This window comes from Triticum urartu, chromosome 7 (genome assembly GCF_003073215.2).
Source record: "Triticum urartu cultivar G1812 chromosome 7, Tu2.1, whole genome shotgun sequence".
In the NCBI taxonomy this organism is placed as follows: Eukaryota; Viridiplantae; Streptophyta; class Magnoliopsida; order Poales; family Poaceae; genus Triticum; species Triticum urartu.
In genome coordinates, this window is record NC_053028.1 from 27,560,583 (window position 1) to 27,583,310 (window position 22,728).

A 22,728-nucleotide genomic window follows, 5' to 3' on the forward strand; every position below is an offset into this window, starting at 1 on the left:
AACATTTAAGATGTGATTCCAACAAGAACAAATGTCCAAAGTTACACACATTCCAGATGACACAGAGATTATATACACAACATGAAAGGATTGATAAAATAGTCTATGATTCCAACAGGAACAAATATCCAAAGTTACGGTTTTCTTTGTCATCATTTTCTTGTTCTTGAGTACAAAAGTTGAACAGGCAATTCGGAGATTGTGTGAACAATGGTGTTTTCTTAGCTACTCCCTCCGTTCCAAAATAGATGACCCAACTTTATACTAACTTTGTACTGAAGTTAGTACAAAGTTGAGTCATCTATTTTGGAACAGAGGGAGTAGTATTTATCTAAAGTTAAAGGGGTAGCTTAAACCTAGTTTTGTTATGAATCTTCTACATACTGATTTATATCGAAAGCTATGAATTAATTTGTTCACTGGCTTTTGTTCTTAGCGATGTGTCATACGAAAGAAAATTATAAAAGTGTGTCGTTCCACTTATCTAGTTAATATGCAGGGACTATAAGCTCCGAAAGCACATGTGTTTTGAACTATCTCCGAGTACAATTTATTTTAAGAGAAAGCGAATATTTAACATAAATAAATAGGAACAGATGGAAAGACTCCCAGTACCTGAAAATTGGCACAACAACATCTGTCATGCAAGCAACCATTGAATATAAACATGATCTCCATGAAAATGAAAGATGCCAATTAATAACCACTGAAATAACTAAAAGGAGATCTAGCAACCTTCTCATGCCAATCTTTACTTCCTCTTTCTCGCCAATCGTAAAAATATGCTTTTTAATGCTCTTCGAGTTCTCCACAAAGGGTTTACTACATTTAGGTACATCAAACCCAAAGTGGTTTATGTGGGTTCTCTTTTTACTATTGAAAGTATACACCTCCGTTAAAACAAAGACAATGTCTGACTAAAATAATAATTCAGATAATTTACTCTACCATTTCAGCAGAACTAGAGTGAGCTCTCTAAAGTTGTTGACTTAGCAACTTCAGTCAACGAGCTTGTTCAGTTATCTCTCTGAATTCTGAAGCAATTATGCATGCAGGATTTTCTTACCTTTTTTTCTTCTATGGAACACAACATGGGTTGCAGACAAGAACAAAGTTTCCATCGAACGACAAACATTTAAATAGTTTGTTGATTCCATTTCATTTCCTACTCTGAACAAAGATTACAAGGTTTCATATAACAAAAGTGAGGTTCTCTCGATCTGTTCGGTTATCTCTCTGAATTCTGTGCACAGAATTTGCTATTTATCTCCATGGGAATGGGATATAGACAAGAACAAATATCTAAATATAACACACACATTTCAGATGATACTTATAAGAGCACTAAGGCAACATCAATTGGAATAATCAAGATTAGCAGGTTCAAAAATCCAGTTAATTAAACACCCTCACATCAAAGCTTTTCCTCACCAGATTTGCATTCTTATGTGACATTTTCCAGCCTTCATGTTTTCAATAATTGGTGTTTCATATGTCATCCGTAAGTTTTGTTGCTGAACCATTGACACTAGAAAATGGCCTCCTCAGACCCAACACTGGATTTATTTATTTTTTGGAGGGGAAGGACGGCTGACACTTGATCGCAATTCTTTATTCTTCTATAGATCAAAAGACCATACGGAAAGGCAGCCCAGTTTGCGGAAGAAGACGCACATATCTGTGCACAACTATGTGACCCAGATTGTTTCACCAGGGCCAAATTGTATTTAATTGAGCAATGATCAGAAGAGTTGGTCCTGCACAAGCAATCTCAGTCACTCTACTGGAGGAATACATCCGATAGCTCGAACGCAAGTGCGGCGATAAGCCTGGATTAGAAGTTTGGCGCCGGTGCCTCCAAGCAGGATTTCTCACGAGCTGGTACATTGAGCGAGCATGTGGTGCCGATGCCGGCCAGCAGCCTGAGTAGCAAACTTTTCAATAGTAAAATGAGAGCAGCAAAACTGGTGTATGACTGCTCTCATTTGGACTTGTGTGTTTTACAACCGAAATTGTAAGTATGCACTACTGCATTGGAGTCCAGGTTAGTCCACATCTCCTTGCAGTTTCTTCTAAAACCTCAGCTCCGTCGGCAAGACACCACAAAAATTCAACACAAAATGTGGCACCTCATGACTTCTCACCTGACACCCAACAGAAGGAGTGAGCTAACACATCAGCGTTGCAAATGGTTTAGATATATATAACAAGGCAGAGTGAGTGAGGGCCATAACTTCAGTTGAATAAATCACACGGTAAGTGTGATGCTGCAGAATGGTGTGACTCTTGACTCGTAATACCACAAGGGCATGAAGGAAGTTGACATATGTGAAATTGCAGGGCCCTACTTATGTGAGCAGAGCACTAAGGCAACAACAATTGGAATAATCAAGATTAGCAAGTTCAAAATTTCAGTCAACTAAGCTCCCCAATATCAAAGTTGTTCCTCACTGAATCCGCACTCTGTTGTTTCTCACATAAATCAGGCTCTGTTATCTCCTAGACAAACTAAGGGCCTCCACTTCATCCAAATAGCACGTGTTATATGAGCACCATAATAACTACTGTGAATATGTAAATTTGTACGAGATGGGATTTTAAGCAACGCTATTGGCCCCAATTGATACTCCCATTAGCTCATCTGCTATGCACAGCCGTGGTAACAGCAGGACCAATGCAGCGGCTTTTCATCTCGTCATTTTGCTGCTCTTGAGTGAGAACTGCTGGGAAGTTGTTTGGAAGCTTAGTTCAGAAGCAAGTTGTAACATGCGTTGCTGCCATTGTACACCTCAGTTACAACAATGCAAATGGGACTGGCATAATAGTTTAGATAATTTACTCTGCCATTTCACCAGAACTAGAGTGAGTTCCCTGAATTTTATTCTACCATTCCAACTCAAAAAGAAAAAGAGAGAGAGTGAGTTCTCTGAAATTGTTCAGTTATCAACTGCAGTCAACGAATTTGTTCAGTTATCTCTCTGAATTCTGAAACAATTATGCATACAGGATTTCATTACTTTTTTGTCTCCATGGGATGGACAAACACAAACATTTCAGATGATACACAAATTTATATGCAGCATACGGTTGGTTCCATTTCCTTTCCGACTCTGAACGGAGATGGTTTCATATAACAAGAGTGAGCTTCTCTGAATCTGTGCAGTTTATCTCTCTGAATTCTGGAACACGAACACCACATGAGATTCAGACAAGAAAAAAAATATCTAATCCAACACACAACATGGAAGGATTGATGTCTATTGATGATTCCATTTCATTTCTGAATCTGAACAAAGATTACAAGTTCCATATAATGGCTGAAAAGAATGTATTAATGCTGTGAAATGTCCCTGCTGCTTCTTCTTCTACAAGCAGCTGATTCTTGCAGGGATCGACAGCCAAAAGAATGAAGAATTATTACTACATAGCTAGCTAATAACAATTGAATCTTTTTCCTCCTATCATATCACTGTAAACCAAAAGAGAAAAGCTACTACATCTTTGTTGATGGTGGTGATGAATGAATGAATGTATAAAAGAATTTGGTCAGATTGTATTATGAACTAACGAATGAATGAGTCTCACTAGCAAAAGAACCACTGAAAAAGTTCAGTTCTTTCTTGTTTCTTCTTCACTTCCTGTTCAGCTCTGCAGAGAATGTGATGCTGTGGTGGATGCCGACACCGTCGCGCTGCCTCCTGCGCCGTCGCCGGCCGGCGTCCACGCCGTCACGGTGTAGAGCGGGGTGTCGAGCCACCGGAGCGTGAGCCCCTCGCCGTCGCCCTGCGGGTGCACGCCGTACTTGCCCGGCGCGAACATCCTCGCGATCATCCGCCCCTGCATCGCCTCCCGGTCGCCGATGCCGGCGCTCCGGAACCCGCCGTCCTCCATGCGCCGCCGCCACCCGGCGAAGCTCTCGTGCCGCTCCGACCTGTCGGAGCCCTCGAACGCCACCGCGTTGCGGATCTCCCGCGCGAACATCTCCTCCGCCTTGGCCCTGGCCGCGCTGGCGGGCGGCAGGCCGGCGGCGCCCACCGCGTCGAACGCCGCGGCGTAGTGCTGCAGCGCGCGCGCGAACCGCGCCTCCCATCGCCCGGCGTTCAGCCCCGCCGCCTCGTGCTCGCCGAGGAGCAGGACGGCGGCGCCCGTGCTGCGCACGAGGCCGAGGAAGTCGGACAGCGCGCCGCCGGTCTCGTCGCGGAGCAGGCGGTGCGCGGCGAGGATGCAGTTCACGGCAACGCGCTCGCCGCGCTTGACGTGGAGCATCCAGAGGCGCACGTCCTCGAGCCGGTCCACCACGGCGTGGAACTCGAAGGCGAGCCCCAGCCCGGCGGCCACGTGTGCGAGGCGCGCGCCGGTGTCCTGCAGCTCCTGCCTCGACGAGCCGACGCCGGTGATCCGCACGTGCGCCGGCGGCTGCGGCGTCCGCGTTGACAGGCTCTGCAGGAGGCTCGGCCACTGGAGGCCTTGCTTGATGTCGAAGTCGATGATGTGGACGCGGTCGTGGCCGTCGAAGGCGCGGAGGAGACGCTCGTTGAGGGTGAAGTGGAGGAACCTCGGGATCGGGGTGACGCTGTTGAGCACCCGCAGCGCCAGGGCGTCGTCGTCGTCGTGGAAGGCAGCGTCGGTGAGCTCGCGCGGCGGGGTGACGTCGAACACGTGCGGCCACATGTTGGCCGCGCGGAGCGCGAGCGCCTCGGCGAAGCAGGCGGCCACGCGGTGCAGCGGCGTGGGCCCGGACGGCGAGGCCGTCTCGCCGAGCCGCGCCAGGTAGTAGTTGGCGGCGTCGTGCTGGCAGCCGGCGAGGGCCTCGGCGCACGCGGTGAGCGCGCCCACGAGCTCCAGCGCCTCCCGCTCCGCCTCGGGCACCACGAAGCTCCTCACGCCAGCAGGCTCAACCGGCAGCATGGCCGAGGAGCCGCCGTCCGTGCCCGACGAGGACGACGAGTGGGACGGCGACTTGCTGAACTCCTCCTGCTTGGCCGCGGCCAGCGACGACGGCCCCGCGGCGGCCGCCATGCCGTGTGGGAAGGCCGCAGCACTCGGCACAAGAAACACCTTCTGCTCCTCCGCCACCTCCTCCTCCCCTCCCCCCTCCCCGGCGGCCACTTGCATCATGGCCGCCGGCCCTGCAATGGATTGATGGAACCATACCTCGTCGCCGTCGGCGCCCATCCGCGTCCGCTTGGCGCGGACGGCGGGGGCGCCGTACTCCTCCGCCGCCGACTCATCCTCGTGCGCGCGCTTGACGGCCCTGCTCCGCATCTCCCAGCCGCCGCCGTCGCCGACGACGGAGGGCTCCGGCTTGGCGCCCCAGGACACGGCCTGGGTGACCGGCGGCGCCGGGTGCGCGCGGAAGGAGCAGGTGCCGTTGCCTCCCCGGCCGTCGCCGCCCGGCACGCCGCGGGGGGCGGCGCCGGGGACTGCCGAGTCGCCGCGGCCGCCCCGTTTGGAGAAGCCGCATGGTAGTCGCTGCGCCGTGCTCATCTGATGCCTGGACGACAAGGAGGAGCAGCCTGCCAACATCCCTGAGACAGGCGTCACCAGCGGATTCAGCAGTGCAATGTAACTCCTCCTCCTCCTCTTCTTCCTCCTCTGCTTTGCTGATCACACTCACTCTCGAATCTCTCTCTGATATGTGTGTGGCTACAGCTCGAGCTTCAGTGAGGTGTGGTATATGAATGGATGGATGAATGTGGACCGAAAAACAGGGGAAAGTTGGCGTTCTTGGAAAGAATTTGTCAGTCCAAAGAAGGAAAACGAGAGAAGAAAAGAAACTGAAAAAAGAATGTAATATGTTTGTGTATCTGCTGTATATGCAGGAAAGAATTTTCAGTGGTTGTGGATTTTGGACTCTGCAGAAATGCTGCTTAGTACAAAAGAATCAACGAATCGTTAGGTGGAAAGAACAAAGAATGGCCTATAACATCTAGGGAGAAAGAAGATGAATCAGAAGCTGCCGGGCACTCTCTGCAGAGCCTCCTCGCCGGCGGCGGCGAGCCCCAACACCTCCATCAATTTTTCTTCCCCAAGATCAAGATAGATAAAAACAGAGAAGAACGGAGAAGAAATCCTACAAGAAAAATCTAGGGTGGATGGATGGATGTGATGCGATGCGATGCGGTGGGGATTTGGCTGGGTGGGTGGATGGGTTGTTGGCGCTCACTCTTCTATCCTACACCACACTGTTCTTACCTCCTCGCCATTGACGACCTTCTCACTCTCACTCACTATCCTATCCCTCTCCTCACTCTCTGACTGTGGCTGGCTCTCACTCCTCTTCTGATGATCTCACCTCACCTCCACTCTACTACCTATTGGGGAGGGGAAAAGGAGGAAACGGCCTCGACAGCGGGCGGGAACCCCGAGGCGCCGCGCTAGGCCGTCGGATCGAGCACGGACGGCCGAGGGGATCGGACCGTTGCCTCGCTTCTGGTCAATGTGACCGTTGCGGGCGCGGGCCCGGGCTGTCAGCCGCAGGGGCGGGTGCGGGTCACGTGACCTGGCCCGTCCGTTTCCTACCGTTGGGGCGCCCACCACGGCACGGCGCACGGGCGGGGCGTGGTGCGGCTGCCGCGTGGGCCCCGCGTCAGGCACGACGGGAAAGGTTGACGGGGTCGCCGCGACGTGTGGCGCCATGTAGGACGCACGCACGGCTTCCACCGTCGTCGGCGGAAATGACAAAGTACGCAAATGGCCGGCTAATACGTTGAGCAGACAGTAATGGCGAGTTGGGTAGTAGTACAGTGAGTCCCCGCAAAAAAAAAAAAGAGTAGTAGTACAGTGAGTGCGCACGGTGGCAGCAGCCAGCGCTCGGCTGTACGGACGGGCCCGTGTGTGTGTCAAGCCATGGCCCTGTTGACTCTGCTCGCTCAACGGAAAGAAGAAATCTTGCTGTACTCCCTCTGTCCCAAAATTCTTGTCTTAAATTTATTTAAATACGGATGTATCAAGTCACATTTTAGTATTATTACATGCTTCTATATCTAGACGAATCTGAAACAAGAATTTTGAAACAAAAGGAGTACAAATTAGCAATCTAAACTCTCTTATATTTCTTTATTTTTTTTATAAAGGGATAGTACTATAGTAGCGTGCTTTTTCAGAGACATCCATATTTAAGTGTCGCTGTAATTAGAGTTGTGTTATACTAAACCAGCAACACTTATTTTGTGGAAAGGAGAGTACTATAGCAGAGGCAAATAGATTTCACAAAAAAGGGAAAAGAAGATAGGAAAAAAAGGCCAGAAACACCCACGTACATAGTAGTCTCCGATCGTACATGTTACGAGTTTACAAACATGTCCACAGACTCCACAGAAAGTCAGAAACAACACGTCAACCCCTAGATCAGAAGGAATGTCGTGGCCGAATCGTATAGGTTCAACTTGTAATCTCCTACGTGCCGCGTCACAGGAACTCACATGCCAACATAGATTTTTGATAAAGGTTTCTCTAAACTCGATAATGACCGATGACCGAAACACATGCGACGTGTAATTCATCATAAAACCAATCTTATTGACAATTCATAGAAAGTGGCAGTACATATTTTCCATGGCAAATTTTTTGAACCAAAATATGCAATATTCACTTGCCATACACATGGACATCTCTTGTAGATTTCTTTTCCCATACAACATTTTCTTTGTAATGACCCAAAATATTGCTGATTTTTGTACGAAACAGTTTTTGAAACCTATTTTATATAAATTTCGAACTATTTAGTCATTAAGATTTTCATATATTTGGCATTTTAAAGCCCCTTATAGTAAATATAAAATACACTGGCCACAATATTCATTTTGAGATAAACACAATAATTTTTATTTTGTCTGGCTCAGACGGTTTTTTTTAGCAACGCTCAGTTTTTTTTTAGAATAGCAACGCTCAGATCGGTTGAGTGTGGCGTTTGTGGCCTGGGCCCAGGATTTTTTCGGCCTGTTTACCGATATAAATTTTCTATTGGGCCCTAGTTCGGACTTGAGTGCAGCACAGCCCAGGCAAAAAGGGCCTGTTTCTCCCTGTTGCTCGACCTAGCCGCTCGCACCGCCTCTGCCTCTCGATATCTCCAGTTCGTCCGGCGTCCGCCGCCGCCCCGCCCCGCCGTCCTGCGCTACTCCGCGGGGCGCTTGTGTCTAACCTCTCTGACCGGCGACCAGAGTCACCGGCGGCCGCCGTTCCCGACTGCTCCGCAGTGCTGCTGCCTTTCTTTCTGCTGCGCCAGGACTGGGTAAAAATTCTGTGCCAAATTGATGCGTTTGAGTTCCTCTCTCCATTGTATTTCAACATTGTATATGAAGGGTGAAACTGAATTGAAATGAATTATGTTTATCACCACTTATCAGCTTATGTTACTCAAACTGATGCAGTGTTGTGTCAGCAGTTTTTTATGTCGTAGAACTAGAAGAATTTTGCTGGGAAAAAAGTTATGTTGCCCATTTTTTTTGGCCTGGGGTTTGCCTCAATCCTGGCTCAACCCACAGATCTTTGCCGGTTACCTGTTCTTTTTCTTATGTGTCACTCTGTCATGTGCATGCCAGGTGTTCAGAAAAATTCCTATGGGTAGCTGCATATGACTAATTTATAATACTAGGGAGAAATTGATTGTCGAGCCTTTTCAGCTTATATCACCATCCCTGGGCGCGCGCGGTGGCCACCTGTTGTGGCAATGGTGCTGGCTTGCTATACTGAACCTGCTGTTTATATTCTCTATTTAGTGTTTTTCATCTTATTTGCACCTTCTGAGTGGATTTATTTTGTTAGGCCAGTTATGGATTCTTAGATGTTGGGAAATGTTACTACAATATGCAATTTCTTATTGTGGAGGAGATACCTAGATTTGTCTAACTAGTTGACCTTCTGTATAACCAGAAACTTTTCTACATGGGGAAGAAGCCGGGCAATGCTGGCCCTTCCTCGGCATCCAGGCCCATGAACCAGGCCATGTCGCTCCGCGAGGAGACCTCCGGGAAGGCGCAGGCCGACGTGCCCTCCCTCCTGAGGGTCCAGCACCTGCAGCGGCTGGGGGCATGGGCGAGTGGGGAGGCGGGAGTTGGCTCGATCGGGGCGCTGCTGGGCCACCGCCTCGCCACGAACGCCGAGGCGTCTGGGATTCCCGTTGAAGCCTCCACCTTCCTTTGCCAGAGGTGAGAGTTAAAGCTTACTGTGTATTTTTAAAATGCTCCATTCATGTGTCTAATTGTTTGACCGTATCAATCTGATTATTATCCACCCATTTGAAATTCTATTATAGTTTATTTGTGTGCGACTTATGTACCATTATATTGTTTTTGGAAAAATGCTTGTTCTATCAAAGTAGCATGCCTGCATCTTGTGATGTGGCAAACTGAGACTTCGAGAAACAAACACATTGTATGAGCTCTCCAACGGGCAATACAGTAAATTTTCTCTCTCTTAGGCCATTGCTGATAATATTTGATTGGATAAGTGGGGAAGTATTAGGGGCTTATTACCCGAGTTTTGTTCTTTTGTTCACATAGGCAAAACTGTAACAGAATGACTGAGTGAATGAGATGTATCTCAGTTTTGTTTTCACTTTTTACATGGAAAGTCTTATTTGAAATATCTAATGGAAACTTCCGCCAAATGATTAAGAGTTGAGCGACAGTGTACCAGTCCTACCTTAGGTGTCGACTGGGCACATTGACTGTACTGGTTGGCACAGTCAAGTAACTGGTTGACTAGTCGCTGACTAATCTCGGCAAATTGACCCCCTTGATTCATGCGACTCAAAATCTTAGTCCCTGCCCGCGCAGCCTCCAGACCGAGTCACCTCCTGGGTGTTACAAAGCCTAACCTTGTCAGGCCAATGCCGGAGTGACTGGGGGCCACAACAACGGCCGTTGCTGCTCTCCTGAGTGATATTCTCATCTGCCCTCTCCGCTCCTTGCTGAACTCATGATTTGTGCTTTCATCCGTTCCTTCCAATCCTCTGCCGTGCTGACTTATTTGTTCGATTTATGCTTTCCTCTCTTCCTTCCATATCGTAGTAGCAGCATATCATAGGCAGAGGTAGCAGGCAGAGATAGAGCCATAAGTTGCTGCCAGCGGGAGCTGTTTAGAAGTAGGTCCCTCCATCCTGAGATCCTAAGAGGAAGCCAACTAAGTGCAAGGACCCCAGTATCAATATATACACATACAGTTGACATGTTGAAATCGGTCTACAATTGTGTTAACTATATGCTGTACAATTATCTTGCTGGATCCATGTTTGCTTGGACTTCCAATTACCTTTCTCAAAGTGTCTCAATGCAGTATATCAGTTCAAGCATTTACTTGTTTTCTGCTAAAATCCTGACACTCACTAAGCAACAATATTTGTTGGCTTACATTGATTAAGTGGTACCACTTTATTGCAGTGATTTCTGTTCTGTTTTCAGCACCCATTGTTGCTGAGATGCTGTCTCCTATAGCTTTGAAAAACTTGTTTTATTCAATGAGAGCAATCTGTCAGGTAGAGATAATGTTTAGATGGGTGGTCGTAAGGCCAAAAAAATGATTGAACATGCAAAATTTAAGTGAAACATCTTGTGGTTAAAACAATGAACTACACAAAAGCGAGAGAAAGGACGGGAAGGTTATTGGTCGTCCAATTTGCAGGACCAACATTTTGCATGTTACATTGGTTCTTTACCGGAATGCACCTTAGCTGATGGCTCTGGATCCTTGTATTGTCAAAATGTGAGCTTACCAGCATACAAGAACTGGAAATAGAAAACTGTGCTGATAATGTTGTATGAGTGTTCCGTCTTAGAGCAAATTACCGCAAACTTGTCTGTCTTGCTTAACCTTTGATCTCAGATCTGTTATAGTGCTATGTATGTATGTATGTATGTATCAATTTATTTTTAGTACGCCTTACAGTTTGTAGTAATGCTAGAATATTTGGAATTATGTGTTTAGCTCAGAGCACCACATTCAGACTCTTTTCATTTAGCAAGTTTGCAAAAAGGTCCTTCAGAATATACTATTAACTAACAACACTAACACCAATACATCTCCAATCTGCTGTATGTTTATAAGTGGCCAGGTTGAAGGGTCGGCGGTATTCTTGTACATTTATAGATTATATATGTGATTAATGCAGTTTGTTATTTATGCTGCATTTTGTTTTCTATTTTTGTACCTTTGTCCATATCAATAAGCCTTAAATGTACCTCTGAAGAAAGATTATTCGAATATTGCAGGTGTGAATCAATCTTACAGCCAGGTTTCAACTGCACAATCCGCATAAAGAACAACAAAAAGAAAGCAAAGCGGCGCAAGAAGTCAAATCCTGGCCAAAACAGTGTTGTCTATGCATGTCATTTCTGTGGAGATCAAAACCTGATACGGGGTAGTGGAAAGGGTATCGTGAAGGGCCTGTTAGCATCGAGAAAGCCTGTTAGCACAATGTTGAAAGGAGAAACTATGAACGCGCCAACAGTAACTACTAAAAAGGGGATCGAGCATTCTGTAACAGCAGCATCCAGGTTGAAAATATCCACTCCTGAAGATTATAAAATGGAGAAAGGGGCAGTTTTCTCAATGGTGGATCATGGTCAGTTAGCGGCTGCACACGAAGACATCCTGCAGAAAATCGAAGTAGAAAGCGCACATGATAAATGTGTGAATGGAATTGAATCTGCGGCTTCTAAAAATACTACAACATGTGAACCCGATGTCACTTCTCAAGCAGAATTTCTAGCTGGGTCAAACTTTGTTACTCCTCTGAAGAGCAAACTGGCGGAAGTGACTGCGCCTATAGGTTCAGCAGAACCATTGAAGACTAGAAGTACACTGAACAATAAAGCGAAGAATTGTGGTTCAGTTGCTGCCAAGACCCCTGGAAGTTATAGCAAGTCAGCATCAAATAAAAAGTCTGCACCAGGTGATTCTACTCAGCCAGCTGGCAGTTCAAGGAAGCGGGCAAGAAAAGGGTGGACTACTCTGAAGCAGATTGCTGAGAAGGACGAACTTGAGAGAAAAGAGAAGATGGATAACTTTGTAATCCCGTTCTTCATGCAGTAAAATATCTTTTACAGTTGGCACCTGTTGTAAACGTTTGGCTGGAAGAACTGTTACATTTTTAGTGGTATTTTTTAGTTTTGTACTTCTGCACCAATCATGTCGTCAGTAGTATGAAAGAAATATAAAGTTACCAAGAAATTCAAAATTAAACCTAAGGTAGATAGCTATCAGTCAAAGGAGAATGAAAGCAATGTAGGCGTGCTTGGCTCGAGCTGCCAATCTGAAGGTAAAGTCAAGTACTCTGCTTTGTTCTTGGCTAAAGGATTAATAATCCAGAGATCCATTCATGCTGTTTTTTTCCATATTATATTCAGATCCAGGTTGCTAGTTGTGCTCCAGATGCCACACAATTCTTTTTCTTTTTGGGATCAACATTGGCTAACAATTCCTGACATGTGAATTGGCTATGTTCTTCATCATGACCTACGCCGTCAGAAAGTAAATTGAAATTGCATGTGTACTAGTGCACCAGTGTAGTAGTAACATCTGTGAACTATTTGATGAATCTATAACCTGATTCAAGACAAGGGCACTTCCATAATTACAGTTTTGCTCTTATTTCTGTACCGCATCAGCATGATTTCTTCAGAGTTTGTTCTTGCTATGTAAACAGTTTTGTTGCTAATTAAGTATTCCTTTGTTTGTATCAGACACCATCAGAGTGATCATGCTATGGACTGGAGTTATACATGCAGTCCACCAGTCTGGATTTGGTAACATCTTGAGACTGATTTGTATGGCACTTCTTTAGTTGACCTGGTATAGCATCCACCTTTAGTTCTTGGGGCATCTCATGCCTGAATCCTGTAGATTTGGCATGAAACCAGTGTTCCAAACATACTGGCATAACAGCGTCAGACTGATGATTCACAGTTACATTGTCACTTTAAATCACATTTCTTTCCGTGCTTGAACATATAGTAGTAGCTGACTATCATTTGTTTTCCTGTCATCAAAACATCAAACGATTCAGAATACTGAAAGTACTATAAAATAGCACAACGGAGATGGCATCGGCCAATTGAAAATGTCATGATTTGCTTCTGCAAACCAATCAGTACAACACTCATCTAGGTAAACAAAATGATTGGTTGGTGGATGATCTGAAATGAACTAGACGGTCAGCAACAATTATTTATATACTTCTCAGTTTTTTGGAACAAACATACTTTTTTTCTGGAACTCGCTCCTACGAGATCGCGCTTGCTCATGAGCTTAACGAGCCGTGCATGCGTCCGGTGGCATTCCGGACGTAGAGCTATGTATAGCTACATGCATGCATGTTATGAACTTAGGATCTGTGTTGAGATTAGGATTGTGTTGAGATTTAGTATCCTTGAAAATCCAATGTTCCATTTTTTTAGTGTTATAATTCACTGAATATAGATTAGTTCGGAGGCAAGCGCCACCTGATGGCTGATGACCAATGTCATAGCTGAATGAACTAAATTGAACATGCACTGATAGGTCACTGGAATCGTCGGTGGTGTTCGTCAGCACCAGCGGTTAAGACAGCAGTTGTAAGCAAGGACTGTCGGGCGACAGCCCTATGTCGTTACTATTGACGGGGCGGAAGAACACCCCCAAGAGTGTGGAGTAGTCGCTTTTGGTTGACAAACTTTTTTTCTACTTCATTTTTAATTTTCTAGTGAGCTTTTTCCCCTTTTCTTTGTCCATCCAATTATTTTTCTGTTCTTTCGTGGTTTTCTTTTTCCTGCACATATTTTGATTTTCCAGGACTTCATTTTTACTGACCTTCTCACTGCTACAACACCTCGCAGTTATTGGAGTAGGCTCCAGGTTGCATTCATGTGAAACAGAGGCAGGGTAACTCAGATAATTGACAAAACGTGAGGAAGCTGCACATTATATTCAGGGTACCTCTCATTTTCTCTGATCAGTTTTACAATTAAAAATAGGAAAACATTCGTTTCACAATGGATGCTATTCTCAGTACCTATGCAGGGCAGATGCATCCATACGCAGATAGGCGAGAGTGATGAATCATTCGGATGCATGACTCTGTTCAAGTGCTGATTTAGCATATTCCTTTTTTATTTTCTCCAGCATCACAACCACATCGCTCATCGTCATCCTGTCGTCAGGTGCGAAGCTGGTGCAGCGCAAACCCAGCTCAAATACTGGCGCTAGAAACCCTTCAAAGCTGCAGCCAGAAGCGCCTTGGAGTAGATGGACATCTATAACATGGACGAGTTCCGCAGGAAACGCTTCAAAAACCCATTGCCTAAGGCTTAGATCTCCATTGAAAAAGGCATCGGTTGGTCTCTTTCTAGTGAAGACTTCAAGGAGCATGACCCCATAGCTGAACACATCAGCCTTCCATGATGCTTTTCCAAGGGACCCGTACTCTGCTCAAGGAATTCATGAAAGGAAATTTAAGGCATGATTGGTTGACCAAAAGGGCTTAACAACAATAGACCGAGCAGGCTTAATTACAAGGTCTAGACAAGTACCTGGTGCCATGTAGCCAATTGTCCCAGGCATGCTGGCAGAGATCACAGAGGTGTCATCCCAGAGTAGCAACCTTGCGATGCCAAAGTCTGCCACATGCGTCGTCATGTGCTCATCGAACAACACGTTGCTAGGCTTCAAGTCACAGTGCAAGACCACCTCATGGTGTTCATGGTGCAGGTACTGCATTGCCAGTGCCACTTCAAGCATGATGCCTAGCCTCTCAAGGAACCCCAAATATGTTGAGCCTTGAGGGTAGTGTAGGAGCATCTCCAAACTACCATTAGGCATGTACGGCAACACAAGTGCTCTGAAGTCCAAGTTGGAACAGGTGTTGAGTATCCTTATGAGGTTGCGGTGTCGTGCCATGCGCAATACACCACACTCAGTATTGAAGCTTCTGATAGCCTGCTCCAGCTGCATGTCTAGGACTTTTATTGCAACCATCAAACCGTTGCTCAGTTGTCCCTTGAAAACTTTTCCAAAGCTTCCAGACCCCAACATCTTATCATCACTGAAGTTATCATTGATACGAACTAACTCATGGTAGGAGACTAACTGATGGCGTATTACAGAATCAATCGGATCGGCTGAGGCATTAACAACATCTCGCTGTTTAAGCTTTCTTCCTATCAATAGGTATGCGAAGATAGCAATACCACAAAAAGCTACAATGGCAGCAGGGAGCAGATATTCCAGCAAATGCCTACTGCTTGAGTGGGATTGGGCAAGGCATGACAAAAATCCCAAGCGTGGAACACCACATAGTCCAGCATTCCCAATCAAAGATTGCAATGTGAGGGTTGAGAAAACACCTCCCCCTGGTATTTGTCCTTCTAGCCTATTGAATGAGAGGTTTAATGTAGTCAAGTAGGTAAAATTGGCAAGGAACTTGGGAATTTTGCCGGAAAGATTATTGGAGGAGAGGTCTAATGTTGCTAAGCTGGTTAACCTTTGAAGCTGGTCTGGGCCGGGATTGAGCCATCGAACGAGTTGTTTGACATATTTAGGTAGGTTAGCATCCTAAGTAGAGAAAATGATTGTGGGATGGTTCCTGTCAAGAAGTTGGAAGAAATGTCCATTTGATCGATTTGTATTAGACCATCAGCATTGGTCGGTAATGCACCAGCAAGGAAATTTTGGAAAAGAAATAGCTGGATGAGTTTATCAAGCTGGAATAAGCTTGTCGGTATCTTTGAACTTATTTGGTTATTGGACAAGTCAATGTATTCCAACATGCTAAGGTTGCCGATGCTGGTTGGTATAGAGCCAATGAATTTGTTTCCTTGGAGAAACAACTTTTGTAGACCCACGAGCATGCCAATTTGTGTTGGTATTGGGCCCAAGATACTGTTTCGAGAGAGGTTAAGAAGCACCAAATTTTTCATTGTAGTAATGGACTCTGGGATTGCCTCGGTGAGTAGGTTGTTTGAAATATCTAACCATTCAAGGTTGGATAAGTTTGAGAAAGTAGCTGGAAGTCCACCGGTTAACTTGTTGCGACCTGCACGAAAAGTGATCAACTGTGTAGAGAGGTTTCCCACGTGGTTAGGGATGGGTCCGGTGAATGAATTTTCCTCTATGAAAAGGAGTTGGAGATCCCTACAACGGGAAAGATCTGATAGGAAGCCCAGATTCCCCTCTAAATTGTTATCCGTTAGAATAAGCATGTTCAAAGTTGCAATGTTGCCAAGTGTTGCTGGTATGGATCCAGACAGTGGATTTATTTGCAAATCAAGGTAAGTTAGTTGAGATAAATTGCCGAGGGTAGGTGGAATTGCACCTGATAGATGACTACTGGCAAGGTGCAATTCGGATAGCTGGCCAAGTTGTCCAAGTTGAACCGGAATGGATCCTGCCAACTTGCAGAATGACAAGTCTAGGGCATACAGTGAAGTTAGGTTGCTGAGAGCAACTGGGATTGGACCAAAAAGCTCATTCCCACCCAATAAAAGGTAACGGAGATTGGTCAACTTGCCCAACCATGTTGACACAAGACCCTCAAATGAATTGCTTGAAAGGGCAATAATTTGAAGGTACTGGCAAGACATGAGCCCCAGTGGGATCTGACCTGTGAAACCGTTGTTTTGAAGGATGATTTTTTCTAGCGATGGTAGATTAAAACTTGAGTTGGTTGGGAAAGAGCCAGTTAAGTTGTAGTTGTCACCGAGCCATAAACAATGCAGTTTGGACATATTGAAGATGGCTGGGGGCACCGGACCTGCGAGATGATTTACTTGCAGGTCCAGTAACTCTAGCATTTCTAAGGACACGATGCAAGGCGGTATTGCTCCGGACAAGCTGTTGTTGCCAATGTCTAGAACAGTCAACATTGCTGTGTTGTTGAACAGATTGACCGGTATGGTGCCGGCGAGGGAATTATGTTGCAGATATAGGGAGTTGAGATGGTGTAGGTTCTGTAGCTCGACCGGGATCGGACCACAGATACTGTTAAAGCCTAGGGTAAGAACCTGAAGCCTGGTGAGGTTTCCTATAGTGGGTGGGATCCTACCCGAGAGGCCATTGAACCTGAAGTTTAGATATTTTAGGCGATGCAATCTCCCTATAGAATCAGGGATTGAACCGGTGAGGTTTGTGCTGGTGAGGTTAAGGACCGAGAGGAAAGAGAGGTTACCAAGCTGAGGAGTGAGCGATCCATGGAGGGGTATGTAGGTGAGGTGCAGAGCTGTGACGCGCCGCCTCCCTGAGCTGCACGAGACACCGATCCAGTGGCAGAAAGACGTGCCGGTGGTCCAGTTGCTGACAAGGATGCCGAGAGGATCGGAAAGCTGGCCTTTGAAAGCCAACAGCGCGGCAAGGTCTGTGTCGCTGCCGTTGCCGTTGGTTGGAGTCGGAGAAGAAGTGCCTAGAGCAGCTAAAGAGAAGGCTGATAGAAGAAGTAGGACGCTGGAAATGGATGCGGTGGCCATTGAGCTGCTTCTGCCTGACGTTCATTCATCTAGCTTTGCTGGTGATATCTAGTGCGGTTCGTATGAGGTTTCCACGGACTTTCGGACGTATTGGGCTGCTAACCATTCTTTTTGGAATGCCTAATCGCTACTAGTCAAACTTTAGTCCATCTGCCGGCAATCACAAAGGACTCTAAGCGATGATTAATTCCACTAAGCACGGCACGACAGAAATCTCCCCCGTGTTTGAAAGTGACATATTAACAACATGCCTAGGCTAGCATGTATGAAAATCAATAGGCGAGGAACACACTTTCTTTGTAAGTTTAATACGTCTTTTTTTCTTCTTTTTTTGCAGGGTAAGTTTAATACGTCTTCGGAAGAGGTTATATGTTGGCAAGAGCCTCACTCTCTCACCTTGTTCCCGGTGGATGCCCACACATGCACATGAAAGCTGCTCCAGCAAATGGACAGAAGCAAAAACAGAGGAGGAGCAGAGCAGCACACACACACATGCTTGTTTTACAGGCAGCGAATGCCTTCCGGCTCTGCTCTTTTGATGTCCTGTTAGGGTGTGTTTGGTTCGAGAACCAAGTGTAATGTAATGTAATGATTCCATTCCATAGGAATCGGTTGGTTCCGTTCTTCAGTTTGTTTCAACTACAAAATGGAATGGATTGGTTATGTTTATGTTGATGTGTTTGGTTGGACAGATGGAACTTGCAATAGTCAGTCCATTCAAAATGGAATGGAATGGAATGGAATGGCAGTTGCTTCTTCCGATTTGCAGATTGTTCATTGGTCCATTGCTAGGATCATAGTGTGTGTTCATGACTAGACTGATTGGTAGGATTGCTCAATGATATGTAGACATATTGCTTGGATTGCTATGTGATCAGCGCATTGCTTTCTTTCATCAATGCATTGATCATAAAAATGCACATTGCTATGATCACTGTGCATTGATCAAAGCAGACAGTTACTAGATGTGCATTGTAGTGGTAGATCGGCTCCACTGCGCTATGTGTGCATGCATAGAATGTTCACCCGTTTCATCTTAACTGACACATCAAGACTGAGTGCGATGTCGCCGGTGGTGGTGGCGCTCCACGGGAAGGAGTGGAGGATGTTATCCTCTAAAACCGGTGGCTAGAACAGATTGATGTGCCAAGGAGGAGGGAGGTGGCAGCAATACCTCTGTCCATGCTTGGCCGCAGATACCTATGTGGGCATAAGGTAGTAAAACTGGTTTTGAAAATATGCTATGGAGACCATAATTAATATATTCTTATATTTCTATGTTCATAATTAAGTTTATATTTTTGTGCTATGATTGCATTGATTCTCGTCCCTAGTCATGCCTCTAGGACTAGCTCATGTATTGATGGTGATCATGTTTTCTTGATCATGGGCATTGTTAAAGTAACGAGGATACCAACAATAATGAGAGAACACATTGTTATCGAAACAACAATGTTGGATAGACCCAAGTTATGAATTACCGCGAGATCATACCGTCACTATGTTGTTGGTATTTTCATATAAAATGTTAACTTTTGCTTATGTCCTTGGACCATGAGAATACCATATAATAACAAACCGTAACTGGGTTACAATAAAAATAACTTGCGGGTATAACGAAAAAGTATGTCTCAATATCGATAGTTCAAGACAGGGGTTTTCTGCACCGACGATGGAGAGATACACTCCAAGCCATTTGGTATTACAACATTAATCTATGAATCCAATTTCAAGTGACAATTATTGTTTTTTACTTTCTTTTGAACTTTCGGAAGATCAATTTTATGGAGTTGATTTTTTAGGAAAATTCACAGAAAAAAGTTTTGCATCGGGAAGCTTATGGAGAATCATGGCGCCACCAAGGGCCACACGGCTACCTGTTGTTGTTCGATGATGTTGGTGGTGTTGCCGGCGTATCCCAAGATTCCCAAAATACACTGAGACTTGTCAACAAGTATAACAACATGAAGGACCACAAGGGCAACTCTCACAAATGCTTAATGGCCAAGGCGGTTGTGGATGATGTGAAGCAACATGCTTCGTCGGGCAAGGTTAAGGTAACGCCTAAGCAAAATCCTCCCTTGTTCATCCCTAGTACTTCCAGTGATGAGTTTCATGATGTGGAGGGTGAATGTGATGAAAATGATGAATTGTTTGCAAAAATGAAAGAAAAAAAATCAAGGTAGCCAAGGTCGTCAGATCTGACCGGAGGAAGACCCGCATGCATCGAGCCCCTATCCGCTCCACCAAGACCTCGTAACCTATTAATACTTACCTAAATATGATTTGCAAAAAAATACCTAAACTAAGAGAAGATTGTTTTCTGTTTTTTTAACACAATACAACTTATGCATACTGACATACACTCACCTCTAAAATACCGTCATTATACTCATCTTATGATGAGAGAGAGAGAGAGAGAGAAAACAAGAGACACCGGTGAACAGTCTAGAGATCCATGGACCCGCGCACCACTATGTGTGTCCAGCCATGCTTGCTATCCTTGGCATGGTACCCCACTGCTCCTGTTTCAGGGAGTCTGCTTACTGAACGGAAAGAATTTTTGTACCGTACTTGTTTAGAAACCATCACATTTCATTGCTATATTATGAAAAATAGGATTGTAGGAGGGTGACCCTGCCTCCCCTTTGCTTTTCAACCTTGCAGCTGATGTATTCACTAGAATACTAGCCAAAGCAGCTAATCAGGGCATGATTGCTGGAGTTTTTCCTCCTTCTAACCCAGCTGGGGTCATTAGCATGCAATATGCTGATCCTTTTGTTTTCACATAATAATTTAGAACATGCTAAAAATTTGAAGTGGTTCCTCTCTTGTTTTGAGCAACTTTCTGGTATTAGGATCAATTTTCATAAATGTGATCTGGTGCCTATTAACATTGATAGAGATGAGGCTACTAGTTTTGCTCAGTATTTAGGCTGTAAACTTGGTGCTTTTCCTATTAAGTATCTGGGTGCTCCTCTCCATTACTCTAAAATTAGAAGAGAGGACCTCCAGCCTTTAGTAGACACTATTATTAAAAGAGCTGCTGGCTGGAGAGGGAGGCTGTTATCTTTTGGTAAAAGGCTGATTCTGGTCCAAGCTTGCCTAGCCAGCATCCCTGCGTATCTAATGGGTTATATTAAATTCCCTAAGTGGGCTATTAAGCTCATTAACTCTCAGCTAGCCCATTGCTTTTGAGATGATTATGAAGGGCATCACAAATACCAGTTGGCTAGCTGGGGTCCTTAACTATGAAGAAAGTGTATGATGGGCTGGGGATTACTGACCTGTCTGATATGAATTTATGTCTGCTTGCTTCTTGGGTCAGCAGATATAATAGAGATGAGGGTAAGATCTAGAAAAGCATCATTGATGCTAAGTACAATACCCAGTCCCCGAACATTTTTACTTGTCCTTCTCTAGGTGCTTCACCTTTTTGAAAAGGTGTTCTTTGGGCTGCCCAAGCTACTAAGTTTGGTTACTCCTGAAAGGTTGGCAATGGTAAGAAAGTTAGGTTTTGGGAGGACCATTGGTTTGGCTCGGCCCCCCTAGCAACTCTTTACTGGGACTTATATAATATAGCCAATGAACATGATTGCACCTTAGATCAAGTGTGGGACGGCCATAACCTTAAGATTTCATTTAGGAGATGTTTCTCCAGTGAGCTTTTGTCTCTGTGGTTTGAGCTGTTAGAGATTGCTTGATCCATTACTTTTTTTGAGACTGATGACTCTCTTATCTGGAATCTTAATTCCAGCAGGGTTTACTCTGTTAAATCCTTATATAACGTAGTTAATTTTAGGGGTGTGTTACCTAATAACACTCCTGCTGTGTGGAAAATTAAGATCCCTGCCAGGATCCATATTTTTCTTTGGTTGGTGATTAACAACAAGATTTTAACTAGGGACAACTTGGGCAAAAGGCAAAATGTCCCTGACATTTCTTGCCCCTTTTGTTCGTGTAGTGAATCTTGTCACCATCTATTTTTTGGCTGCGATGTTGCGACTGAATTCTGGAGAAACATTTCTAAAATTACTGGATATAGAGGTACATCCAACATGATTTCCTTTGCGGACTGCTGGTTTAGAAGGACCAAAATGAGTGCTACTAATATTGTGCATGCAGCCGGTCTCTGGGCCATCTGGAATACCAAAAATGATTTGATTTTTAACCATGCCAAATAGATCAATATACAGGGGCTGTGGCGCAAGACTGCCTCGTATGCTGCACGATGGGAACCGTTGTCTGCAGACTCTGTTAAAAAGCAAATCCAGGACATGGCGCGGGAGCTGGAGATCCTGATCAAAGCGCCGTTACCGCTAATGTGTCCGGATCCAGGCTGAGGAGTTTTGAGTTTTAGTTGAGCATGTGGCTCTGATGTTGGTAGCTAGACAGGGGATGTGGCTGGTTTAATTCCTAGTCTGTTTGTGCCTGTCTTCCTTGTAATAGCTGACAACTAGTCGCTCGATTTCTCCTGCTGTTGTTATTTTGCTGTAGTCTGTAGGTGTTGTAACTCTTCGGAATTGTACTGGTTTGATTTCTTTGCTTTGCAATGGAATCGGGGCTGGGCCCTTTTCTTCAAAAAAAAAGGATTGTAATTAGTCTCTGACCGTGCCATACGTTTAGCGTCGCCGATTGGCTGAGAACTTGATCATCACGAAGATAAAAATTGGAAACAGAGGGAGAGGGGAATGAAGGAAGCAAAGGACACTCCCTCATGAACTTCTGGTTTGGCATACACACAATTCATAGAAAGTGATAATACATTCTTTTTCATGGGAACTTTTCTTTTTCACAAAAGAGATGTTATAATCACTCGCCATAACACATGGGCATCTTCTACGGATTTATTTTTCTATAGAACATTTATTTTACAGATGACCCGAGCTATTTTTTTACACTTTTTTTTAAAACCTGTTTATCTAACTTTTGAACTATTTACTCAGTATAAGATTTCCCTATATTTGTTTTTAAAGCAATTTAAAATCAATATAAAATACGTTGGCCACAATTTTTTTTGGGTCGCGCTAACTGCCACACGTGTGGCAGGAAGGGAGACGCACCACACGTCTCTAATGTAAACAGATTGCCACGTCATCGCATGCATGCATGTAGGAATCTTTTTGGATTTTCAGTTTTTAAATCTTTTATCTCTTAAACGAAAAATTCGATTGAAAATCCGTTTTCACCATTAAATCCCTCGCGATGAGATCTTCGAAACTAGATCCCATGTTGATATGTTTTGATAAAATTTTTTTTGGATTAAAAGTTGCCATGTCTATTGCATATGAAT

General features: G+C 44.9%; 2 protein-coding genes and 1 pseudogene across 2 annotated transcripts; 1 reads left to right on the plus strand and 2 right to left on the minus strand.

Moving 5' to 3' along the window:
- Positions 1–3,250: 3,250 nt before the first annotated feature.
- On the minus strand, positions 3,251–6,303 carry LOC125522897 (protein DWARF AND LOW-TILLERING). Its single transcript, XM_048687941.1, has one exon. It carries the CDS (start codon positions 5,524–5,526, stop codon positions 3,643–3,645), a length of 1,884 nt encoding a protein of 627 aa, XP_048543898.1. The 5' UTR covers positions 5,527–6,303; the 3' UTR covers positions 3,251–3,642.
- A 1,724-nt stretch (positions 6,304–8,027) lies between these two features.
- On the plus strand, positions 8,028–12,127 carry LOC125520968. Its single transcript, XM_048686008.1, has 3 exons — positions 8,028–8,233; positions 8,875–9,149; positions 11,211–12,127. Exons 2-3 carry the CDS (start codon positions 8,887–8,889, stop codon positions 12,031–12,033), a joined length of 1,086 nt encoding a protein of 361 aa, XP_048541965.1. The 5' UTR covers positions 8,028–8,233; positions 8,875–8,886; the 3' UTR covers positions 12,034–12,127.
- Positions 12,128–12,556: 429 nt separating this feature from the next.
- On the minus strand, positions 12,557–18,196 carry LOC125520967 (annotated as a pseudogene).
- Between the last annotated feature and the right edge of the window lie 4,532 nt (positions 18,197–22,728).